The 12,016-nt window shown below is 46.4% G+C and overlaps 1 protein-coding gene across 3 annotated transcripts in view; it reads right to left on the bottom strand.

Moving 5' to 3' along the window:
• The window catches only part of DENND1A (DENN domain containing 1A), a 257,523-nt gene that overhangs the window by 198,750 nt on the left and 46,757 nt on the right, over window positions 1–12,016 (bottom strand). For all 3 annotated transcript variants that reach the window (XM_032232687.1, XM_032232685.1, XM_032232686.1), the window contains exon 3: window positions 7,442–7,485. In XM_032232687.1, the coding sequence (XP_032088578.1) occupies window positions 7,442–7,485 (44 nt within the window). The remainder of the gene's footprint in view (window positions 1–7,441; window positions 7,486–12,016) is intronic.

Raw genomic sequence — 12,016 nt, 5'->3', positions numbered from 1 at the left:
TTCCTTCCTCTTTCTCTTTCCTTCCTTCCTCTTTTCCTTCCTTCCCTCCCTCTCTTCTTCTTCCCTTCCCTCCTTTTCTCCTTCCTTCCTCTTCCTCTTTTCTTTCCTTACTTTCTCCCTCTTTTCCTTCCTTCCTTTCCTTCTCCCTTCCCTCTTTCTCCTTCCTTCTCTCCCTCTCTTCTCCTTCCTTCCTCTTTCTCTTTCCTTCCTTCCTCTTTTCCTTCCTTCCTTCCCTTCTCCTTCCTTCCCCCTCCCTTCCCTCTCTTCTCCTTCCTTTCTTCCTTTCTCTTTTCCTTTCTCTTCCTTCCTTCCCTCCCTCTCTTCTCCTTCCTTCCTTTCCTTCTTTTCTTCTTCCTTTCTCTTCCTCTTTTCTTCCTTCCTTTCTCTTTTCCTTCCTTCCTTCCTTCCTTCCTCCCTTTTATAAGTCCTCCATCTACAATAAACTTGCAAATAAAGTACAATAGGAGAAGTTTAAAAATTCAAAACCACAATCCGCGAGCCAAACGGCTATATTTTCAAATAATGTTTAAGTTTGGAAAAGGTGACATTTCAAACCATTTTTATTTTTACTTTTGCTAATGAAGTCATTGAGCCAACAGGATTACATTTCTCTCAGGGAGGGGAAAAAAAAGAATAAGAGAAGGGAGGCAGCCCTTGTTAAAAACCTCAAGAGTTCTTGTTTTATCAACTTTTTCAATTGCTACTTCCTTTTGGGGGGGGGGAGTGTCCTTTTCTCAAGCTTTGAATATCGCTATCGATAGTCGAGGGGCTGAACATTATTTTAACGCTTTTCAGTGGCCCGAACACTGAAAAGCAAAGCCGCACATAAAGAGCCTGATGAATTACAAAATTGTAATTTAAATAATTTCAGTGGTTGAACCCCTTGCATTGTGTGATTCCCCACCTTAAGAGGAGGCTTTTACTATACCAATAACCACGTCTACCTCATATGGCAATCTTTTTGCACACGTATTTTCCATTCCTCTTGCAGTATGCATTTAAAAGTCTGAAAGGAGGGATGTGTGTTTAGGTAAAAGGGACTAGAAACTCTGTTTTTCACTCCGCACGCCTTTTTCCAACACCTTGAAATCAATCTCTCGAGTTCCCTTCAACACCCTACATTGGATTTTAAACCACTTTTTAAAAAAAGACAAAATAAATGGACTTGAGATGAACGAGAGTTGCTTTTAATAAGGCGAACCTAACTATTTTGTAGTCTTAAATTCCTTTTTTTCTTTAAAGAGTGGGGGGAAATACTGGAGGATTTTACAATTACAATTTAGATTCTGCGAGGATGCTGTCCATCTCATTAGCCCCCCCCTTCCTGTCACACACACACACACACACACACACAAACACACACACACACAAATACACACACATTTACATTTCCGATTACAATTTCCCCTAAAAGAGCAAACGCTTTATCAAAACCGAGAAGGTTTGAAATAATGAGAAACGTTTTCATAAAAAGAAAGCGATTTTTTTTTCCCCCGGCCCGGTTTGGAAAAAAGAAACGACTTTCTTCTGCGGATAGAGAAAAAGATAATTTATTCCTCCTCTAAATGAGAAGCAAAACAGAAGGAAAAAAGATGAAACTGATCATCGTTCATTGCCCATTTATCTCGAGCAGACAATTAAGACCCCAGATCAAAGAGGATTATCGTGCCACGGCGACAACCGGGTGGGGTGGGGGCACCCTTCATGAAAAATCATCTCCGGGACGGTGTTATTTCTAACCCCCCCCCTTTTTTTCATCTATTCTCTCTTTCTTCTTAACTCGCTTCCACGGCAGCTTTGTGGCTTAAGCACAGCCGAGAGGCTACTCATCATTATCCAGTCACAGATGTCAGCCTAACCTTCCTTTCTTTTTCTCCATGGTTTTTTTTTCTTTTTTAAAGCACAATAATTTGTGAGAGATTCTTGTAGGGGCCGGATACAAAAGACGTCCAGAATAGAAAAACGTTTGTGGGCTCACACCGATGCCGGTCGGGAGAATGAGTTGCACGAGAAACTAACGCACCGGATGTCCAAACAACCGCTGGGAATTTCGGTTGGGGGGGGGAGAGGGAACGGGGAGGGGGACTTCGGTGGTAATGAGTGAGGGGTCTTGGGTGGACCTAAAATATAGAATAACAGAGTTGGAAGGGACCTTGAAGGTCTTCTAAACCCTACACCACTTCAGACAAAGGGTTATCCAGCATCTTCTTAAAAACTTCCAGTGTTGGAGCATTTACAACTTTTGGTGTCAAAGGGGTTCTGCTGGTTAATTGTTCTCACTGTCAGGAAATTCCTCCTTAGTTCTAGGTTGCTTCTCTCCTTCATTAGTTTCCACCCATTGCTTCTTGTCCTGCCCTCAGGTGCTTTGGAGAATAGCTTGACTCCCTCTTCTTTGTGGCAACCCCTGAGATATTGGAAGAAAGGAATGAGAGAAGGAAGGAAGCAAGGAGAGAAGGAGGGGAGGAAGGGGAGAAGGACGGGAGAGAGACGGATGGGAGGGTGGAAGGAAGGAAGGAGAGAAAGAAGGATTTCTCCTTGATTAGTTTCCACCCATTGCTTCTTGTCCTGCCTTCAGGTGCCTTGGAGAATAGCTTGACTCCCTCTTCTTTGGGGCAAGCCCTGAGATATTGGAAGACTGCTATCATGTCTCCCCTAGTCCTTCTTTTCATTAAACTAGACATACTGCACTCTGCTGCTTTCTGGTCCTGGGAACGAGATCTAAGATCTAACCAATTTCGTTGTATTTATTTTGGACAATGACAATAAAGACTATACTCTCTAGAAAGTAACCCTGGATTGTTGAAATCTACTAGCCTGCTTGCACCACCCTGGTTTAAAGCCAGGGTTTGCATCGTTAAAGCCCCTCGACGGAAGACTTCGAAAACCAGCAACACGTAGACCAGGAGTCAACAACTTGTGGCTCTGGAGCCGCATGCGGCTCTTTCATACCTCTGCTGTGGCTCCCTGTCGCCAATCGGCACCACAATTTCGAGAGTTGCTTCTGGTTAGGGGGAAAGCAGGGCATGCCAGGAAGAGACTCTATGGCAAGGGGCGGGTTTTACAGTCAGCTCCACAATTGATAGGGCTCCCGGTTAGGACAGGTAGAGGAAAAAGGATGCTGCGCTAGGAGAAGACTCTATGGTGGGGGAACTCGGGCTTCCGGTCAGCAGGGGGAAAAGGATGCCATGCTAGGAGGAGACTCTATGGTGGAGGAACCGGACTTCTGGTCAGCAGAGGAAAAAGAATGCCATGCTAGGAGGGGACTCTATGGTGGGGGAACTCGGACTTCCGGTCAGCAGAGAGAAAAGGACACCACACTAGGAGGAGACTCTATGGTAGGGGAACCAAACTTCTAGCTGGCTCCAGAATTGAACAGGGGGCTTCCGGTTAGGACTTTTGTGGTTCTTTCAGTATTCAAGGTTGCGTAGACCAGTGATCCCCAACCCCCGGTCCGCGGACCGGTGCCGGGCCGTGGAGTACCTGGCACCGGGCCGCGCAGCGGCCGGGGGCCATGATCGCTGCAGCGGCCGGGGGCCATGATCGCTGCAGCGGCCGGGGGCCATGATCGCTGCAGCGGCCGGGGGCCATGATCGCTGCAGCGGCCGGGGGCCATAGTTTCTTTCTGTATGCAAATTAGGGCTAACTGGCACAAGGGGTGTTACTGGACCGCTGGTGGCACTCTGACGTCACCAGCAGCCCACCGCCCCCCTGTGTCCAGCGCCGCCCTTCTCATTCCTTTTCAGCGCTTCAGCGCTGGCCGATTCCTGAAAAAAACCTAAGAGCGCCTGCGCAGCTACGTAGGGCTAGCGTAGACAGCGCTAGTAGCGTAGCCTTGCACTTTATATTTATGTAATTGTATTTTATTTTGTAAGGCATGTTTAAATACAATAAAATAAAAGTTGTTTAATCAAAACAATCTGATATATAAACAATCAATGTGTCGTCGCGAACAACGCCCCCCCACCCCTGCGCGCGCTCAGCGGGCCACGGTAAAATTATCAAAGGCTGACTGGTCCGCGGCGATAAAAAGGTTGGGGACCACTGGCGTAGACGGCCCAAGGAACAATTTCTCCAGCATTTCAAATTTGATCAGGGAAAATTAAATAGAGAAAAAGTTGTGCGCAACATCCCCCGTTGCAGCTTTTCGCTTCCGCGGGATCATTTTCTTGGAAGTTTGCAGCGGGATAAAACCAGAAGGCAAGAGGAGAAGAAATGGATGGAAACTCTTCAGGGAGAGAAGCTGCCTGGAACTAAGGAGAAACTTCCCAACAGCGAGGACAATGAACCAGTGGAACTACCTGCCACCAGAAGTTGTGGATGGTACCCTTGCTGGAGGTTTTTAAGGAGAGACTGGAGAGCCGTTTGTTTGAAATGGTCTAGGGTCTCCTGCTTGTGCAGGGGGGGGAGGCTGGACTGGATGGCCTCCAAGGTCCCTTCCAGGTCTGTTCTGGTGGCTCGATTGAACGAGTAGAATGGCTTTGCCTTGGGACGTTATGAGTGCTCCACCACTGGAGGTTTTAGAGAAGAGACTGGACAGCCACCTGTCTCAAATGATATAGGTGATGGTCAACCTATGGCAAGAAGTGGTGCGCAGAGCCATGTCGCCTGGCATGTGCAGCCTCTCCTGTTCCTCTTCTGGGTTTCTGGCACGCATGCACGCATGACGATCGGCTGGCCTTCGTGCGTTCAGCAGTTCTGTCAACTGAAGAACTGTTCTTTGCGCATGCGTGCTGAAAACAGGAAGTGCATGTGCCAAAAACCAGAAGCTCATTTCCCGTCGTGGGCATGCCACCCTGGGCAGCTCCGCTCCCAGATTGCATCCCCCGATGAGTGTGAACATGCAACGGGCACGCACACTCCCTTTTCGGCACTTGGTGCCAAAAACCTTTTGCCATCCCCGATATAGGGTCTCCTGCTTGAGAAGGGTGGGCTGGACTAGAAGATCTCCAAGGTCCCTTCGAGCTCTATTCTGATTGATTGAACACTGGAGGTTTTTAAGAAGAGGCTGGAAAGTCACTCATCTGAAATGGTCTATCTATGGTCTCCTGCTTGAGCAGGGGGTTGGACTAGAAGACCCCCAGGTCCCTTCCAGCTCCATTCTGATTGATTGATTGATTGAAATGGTCCAGGGTTTCCTGCTTGAGCAGGGGGTTGGACTAGAAGACCCGCAAGGTCCCTTCCAGCTCTATGCTGATTGATTGATTGAAATGGTGTGAGGTCTCCTGCTTGAGCATGGGGTTGGACTAGAAGATCTCCGAGGTCCCTTCCAACTCTATTCAGATTGATTGGTTGATTGATTGAAATGGTCTAAGGTCTCCTGCTTGAGCAGGGGGTTGGACTAGAAGAGCTCCATGGTCCCTTCCAGCTCTATTCTGATTGATTGATTGATTGATTGATATGGTCTAAGGTCTCCTGCTTGAGCAGGGGGTTGGACTAGAAGACCTCCAAGGTTCCTTCCAGCTCTATTCAGATTGATTGAAATTAGGTCTCTGTTTTTGAAAGCGTGGTTTTACAACAAGGAAAAATATTTCACGGGGAAACCAGGGGTTGGACTAGAAGACCTCTGAGGTCCCTTCCAGCTCTATTCCGATAGAAAAGGCCTCTCTCTTCCGGGTGTGCATGTGGCGTTTACTAAAGGAAACACATTTCATGGGGAAGCCTGGTTTATTATCTATCAATCACAGCCACGAGGGACAATTCCAGGCCAGGCGGACCTCTAATCTGGCTGCCCTTCACAGGGGAGTTTTCCACGCCAGCCCAACACCCGTGAATGCACTCGGGGACCTATTTATTAACAATTATTGGACTCTGTGCATTTCGTGGCTGCCCCCCTCCCCGCAAACGCCACGCCAGATGCATCTGGAAGGGGCTACGATAAACCCTGCCAAAAGGAAGGCGCCGAGCAGCACGTTGCTTTCGAAAAAAATATTATTATTAATTGTCGAGAAGAGGGAGCAGCGGGCTTAAGCGTCAGCCTCACCGAGAAGGACTCCCAACCTCCCCCCCCCCCCGAGGGTCGTACGACGGGAATGGTTGCCAACAGGCGAGGAGGAATCCCTTCGGCCGGAGAGGAAGGTTCCTAAACGGGGATGCAGGAAAGGATAATGAAGATTTAGCACCCACTGTTTCTTCTCCCCCCTCCCACTTTTCGATAGCCGTATCCCAAAAGGGAGCTCTTCCAACCGACTAACAATGAACAGGCATTTGCCCCGCGAGATCAAATGTTTGCTCGTTGTCATGCCTCGCCCAAAGAAGCCTTCCTTCCCCCAGGTGATGCTTGCTTCCCTAGAGAGGAGTGGCGTGCCAGCCAGCCAGCGGGCCGGGGCTCAGCGTACGAGCGGTGTGAAAATACAACCATCTCTCTCTCTCTCCTGCACTGCTCTATAATGAGGGAGCCGCCGAGGGAAATCGCTTTGAGGTATTGCATCCTGCGGACACGCTGCGCCCGCCAGGCGCAGTTGCTTTTCACCTCTCCTGCAGGCACTAATTGTACAATTCCCACGGCATTTTGCACGCTCAGGCGCCCTTCTTCTCCCCCCCTCCTCCTTTTTACGCCGCGGGTTCAGGGAGGCGGTGGGAGGGAACAAATTTAAAAAAGCAGCGAGCCCCCCCTTTAATCCATAAGCGCCACCCGTAACACGGCCGAGGTGAAATTCGCCCCCCCCCCCCGATAAATTATTTACATCGGGACGGTCTTCCCCTCACACCCTTCACTTTCTTTCTTCCTTTTCTTTTTGCCATTTTTTTATTTTTTTATTGTCTTACATACCATTGTAAGTATACATTCACATAATTGTTCTTCTTCTTTACATTTTTCATTCTTATACAATTGTTATTCCATTTAATAGGTTAAAATATACAGTTTGGATTGCTTCATTTACCATCCTTTCCAGCTGTTATAACACCACCTTCTTTTTCCTTTCTTTTCTCCCTCCCTCCCTTCTCTACTTCCTTCCTTCCTCTCCTTCCCCTTCCTTCTTCCCTTACTTTTCTTCTATTCCTGCTCTTCCCCTTCCTACCCTCCTCTCCTTCCCCTTCCTTCTTCCCTTATCTTTCTCCTACTCCTGCTCTTCCTCTTCCTACCCTCCCTCCTTCTCTTTCTCTCCCCTCCACCCTCCTCTCCTTACCTCTTTCTTCTTTCCCTCCTCTTCCTCTCATCTCTCCTCCTCTCTCCCTTTCTTTTTCTGTAGTTATAGGTGTCTCTTTCAAATCTCAGTTTATGTTTCCTTTCAAACTTTCTTCTCCGGGCTTCCCATCCACGCGTGGAGTGGATGAGCATCTCGTAAAATAAATTTTGGGGTTTTTCTTTTTGCTGAGATTTTTCCGGGGGGGGGGAGGAAGAATTGAGGGAGGGAGAGAACAAACCTGAGAGGTCAACACCCCCCTTCCTCCCACCCGCAATGAATTTTGTCGTGTAAAAAATTAATTACGCATGCCCAACCTGATCACTGTAGTCCTCGGGGAATCTCTTCCGCACCTCCGGATCTGTAAATAATTGACAGATAATATTAATTGGCTTTGAATTGGTGAGCAAGCAGAGAATCACACATTAATATTTGATCAGAGGATGATAGAGGCCCTAGCAGGAGATGCAAACCAGGGCAGGCGGAGGAGGAAGAGGCCGAGGAGGAGGAGGAGGAAGAAGGGACTTTGCAAGCTTCCCTTTGGCTCTTCTTCCCCAGACCAAGAGCGGAGATTAAGGCCAGGGGTGCCACGCTTAACGGCGGATGAATGAATGCAGGAGGAGGGGGGAAACGGAGCCCAGCACTGTTTTCTAAGTGAACAGGGCTTCAATTGTGCTTCGGTTTGTTCTGTTGGTTTCTTTCTTTCTCTCTTTTTCTTTATCAGTGGTTTCTTTTTGGTGAATGACAGGAGCCTGGCTTTATAATCAGAAAGGGTGGGGGGGGAATTTACTGAACAATGGCATTCGCGAGGATTGGCGGGGGGGGGGATTTTGCAGCTTTTTGAAATAAGGATGGAAATGAAATTGGGCTGCATTAAAAGGCTGGTTTAAAAAGGCCAGATGGGGAAGAGAGAGAGAGAGAGAAGAGAAAAAGAGAGAGAATGAGAGAAGAGAGAGAACAAGAGAAACAGAGAATGAGAGGAAACAGAGAGAGAGAAAGAGACAAGAGCGAGAAGGAGAAAAAAGAAAGAATAAGAAAAGAGAAAGATAATGAGAAAAGAAAGAAGCGAGAAAACAAGGAAGTGAAAAAAGCGAACGAGAGAGAGAACGAAAGAAAAAGACAGTACGAGAGAAAGAGAGACAAGAGAACATGAAAAAGGAGACACAAAGAATAAGAGAAAAGAAAGAAAATGAGAGAAAAGAGACAGAAGGGGACGAGAAAACAGAGACAGGGAGAATGAGAGAAGAGTATAAGAGAAGAGAATGAAAAGAGAGAATGAGAAAAAAAGAAACAGGTATGTGAGGAAAGAGAGAAGAGAAAAGGGAATGAGAGAAAAGAAATAAAGAGTATGAGAAAAAAGAGAGAAGAATGAAAATAGAGAATGAGAGAAAAGAAAGAGAGAATACAAGAGGAGAGAAGGAGAGATGAGAACGAAAAAAGAGAGTGACAGTGAGAGAGGGAACGAGAAAAAAGACAGAGAGAGGCAAAATTCTATCCACAAAGACAAAACTAAAAGTTACTTTGAGCCTCTTGAACATGGCTTTTAAGCCCATTCTCGCCCTCTGTAACTTCATCCCTCTTTCTCCGGCAAACCACGTGCCACAAGCAGCATTTCTGAGTGGGTTTAATTGTATTAAACAGAACAGAAGCAGCAAAAGAAAAAAAAACCCACCCCAACGCAGACAGAAATAATTCTTATGACAAATCATCTCAAAACAACCCTATCACGACCATCTGTTTTTCCTGAAGCAAATCCCTCCGATTGCCAGGTTCCGTATTACGAGTGTAATTTTTAATTACAGTAATAATAGACCGGGGGGGGGAGGGGAAAAAAATCTCGCATTTGGTCGGGAAGTTGTCATTTTCGTAAGACGGCGCTTGCTGTCAAGAGCGGCATTTGGGTGCAACGATGGCGAACATCATGCCATCCGCTAGGTTTCCCGGAGAAGACGCGCTGTTGAACCAGATGCTTTCAACTTTTGCAAAACCAAAAAAAAGAAAAGAAAAAAAAAGGAATCGAAAATTTGTTTCTGCAAGTTTTGATCGCGGCAGGAGAATCCTGTAAATAAACCTTCACTGCTCAATTATTGTTCTTTTGCCCTGAATCAAAGCTGGCGCAGTGATGAAACTGTTTTATGATGCGGGTGTCACATATTTGGTATGAAAAAGGAAGTCCCTAACCCTCACTCTCACGTAGGCAAAGGAAGTTTTGCTAATAGTACACAAAATTGTCTGCTACAATGTCCTACCTGTCCACAACTATTCAGCTGAGTGGAGTGGAGTAGAGAAGGAAATAGAATAGAATAGAATAGAATAGAATAGGAATTAAAATAGAGTAGAGTAGGAAATAGAGTAGAATAGAATATAAATTAAAATAGAATAGAGTAGAAATTAGAATAGAATAGGAATTACAATAGAATAGAATGGAGTGGAATAGAAAAGAATAGAATTTATATAGTAGGATAGGATAGGATAGGATAGGATAGGATAGGATAGGATAGGATAGGATAGGATAGGATAGGATAGAAAATGGAGTGGAGTGGAGTGGAGTGGAGTGGAGTGGAGTGGAGAGAGGAGAGGAGAAGAGAATTAGAATAGAATAGAATAGAATAGAATAGAATAGAATAGAATAGAACATAATAGAATTCTTTATTGGCCAAGTGTGATTGGACACACAAGGAATTTGTCTTTGGTACATAAGCTCTCAGTGTACATAAAAAGACAAGATATATTCGTCAAGAATCCTAAGGTACAACACTTGGTGATACTCATAGGGCACAAATAAGCAATCAGGAAACAATCAATATCAATATAAATCATAAGGATACAAGCAACAGTTACAGTCCCGCAGTCATAAATCATAAGCATACAGTATAAGTCATAACACATGGGCAAACAATAAATACAAACCACCCCAACCTCGATTGCAGAAAATACGACTTCAGCAACAGTGTGGTCAACGCCTGGAATGATCTACCTAACTCCATTGTTATGTCCTCTAACCAACACAGCTTCAACCTCAAACTGTCTCCCGTGGACCTCACCCCATTCCTACGAGGTCCGTAAAGGGGGTGTGCATAAGCGCACCAGCGTGCCTTCTGTCCCTGTCCTACTGTCCCCATTTATCTGTACTAATAAATAAATAAATAAATAAATAAATAAATAAATAAATAAATAAATAAATGGATGGATGGATGGATGGATGGATGGATGGATGGATGGATGGATGGATGGATGGATGGATGGATGGATATATGGATGGATAAGATAGGTAAGAGATAAGATACATAAGAGGAAAGATAGACAGCTGGCTGGCTGACTGGCTGGCCGGATAAGATAGATAAAAGATAGATAAGAGGATAGATACGATAGATAGATGATAGATAGATAGATAGATGATAGATAGATAGATAGATAGATAGATAGATAGATAGATAGATGATAGATAGATAGATAGATAGATAGATAGATAGATAGATAGATAGATGCCCCCAACCAGATCCAGGGCTCCAACGAAGACCCACCGGCTGCCAGGCAACATCCAGCCCACTTTGCCACTTAGTTCAGCCCAGCCCTGGCACCGCTTCCGCCTTTCCCGGTCTCCTAATTTCCACCGGCAGCAGGAGCATAGCATACGGGCACCTCCTGGAATCCCGCCATTTGCAAAAATGCCTTTAAACGCTCCATCTGGCAGGCATTCCCCTGGCCTGCCTCTACACATTTTAACACTCTTCAGCGGTCTGCGTTGCCTCCGCTTCGCTGCTTCGGGAATGAAACCGTCTGGGAGCATTTTCTGAAGCAGTAAAAAAAATAAAATAAAAAGCGCATTTGATGCAAGGGGAAATTTATTTTATTGATGGATAACCTTTTTTTCTGGAAAAGGAAAATAAAACAGCAGGAAAAGAAGATTCAGCATCTACCTAAAACCCTGCTATGGTTTCCAGTTTGTTTGTTTTTTGAATGAAAGGAGAAAAATTCTGCAAAATGCAGGACGGTGCAGGGACTCCTTGCTTAGTGACCACAATTGGGACTGGCAATCCCGTCATTAAGCACAGCAGCTGCTAAGTAAACATGTGTATTATGATCTGATTTCCATCTTCCTTTTGCTTTCCAGAACCGGGGAAGATTCTCAAGTCAAAAAAGGCCCCTGGACTTCCTTGATTCTTTTCCCTGAAGAGGTTTCGCTCCTCATCCTGGAAGCCTCTTCCGTTCTTGCAGAACTTCTTGGATGTACCTCTTGAATTGAAGAAGCTTCTAGGATGAGTAGGGAAACATCTTCCAAGGAAAAGAAAGACAATGCAGTTGCCTTTTGGGAAATGTCCCTTTGAGACAGACCTGAGGATATTCTAAATCCGTCATGGCAAACCAATGACACACATGCCACAGGTGGCACACGGAGCCCTCTCTGCAGGCACGCAAGCTGTTGCCCAGCTCGGCGCCACCGTGCATGTGCCTCCTGCTGACCAGCTGATTTTTGGGTCTCTGACACACATGTGGGAGACACGTGTGCATGCGTGAGGATGGGTGCAGTGTGGGGGGAAGGCCTGCTAGGCCCAAAATGGGCCAAGGGGGTTGAAGTGCGGCCCCCTGTGGCCATTTTTTGGTCCCAGGGGGATTCAGGGAGGCCTGCTAGGCCCAAAACAGGGACTCCCAGAGGCTTCAAGGCGGCCTGCATTGGCCTAAAACGGGGACTCCCAGGAGGCTTCAGGAAGGCCTGCTAGGCCCAAAACAGGGACTCCCAGGATGCTTCAGGGAGGCCTGCTAGGCCCAAAACGGGGACTCCCAGGATGCTTCAGGGAGGCCTGCTAGGCCCAAAACGGGGACTCCCAGGATGCTTCAGGGAGGCCTGCTAGGCCCAAAAACGTGGACTCCCCAGGATGCTTCAGGGAGGC

This window comes from Thamnophis elegans, chromosome 16 (assembly GCF_009769535.1).
Source record: "Thamnophis elegans isolate rThaEle1 chromosome 16, rThaEle1.pri, whole genome shotgun sequence".
NCBI classification, from domain to species: domain Eukaryota; kingdom Metazoa; phylum Chordata; class Lepidosauria; order Squamata; family Colubridae; genus Thamnophis; species Thamnophis elegans.
Note: the sequence above shows the minus strand (reverse complement) of the source record. Positions and strands in the feature narration are given on the sequence as shown.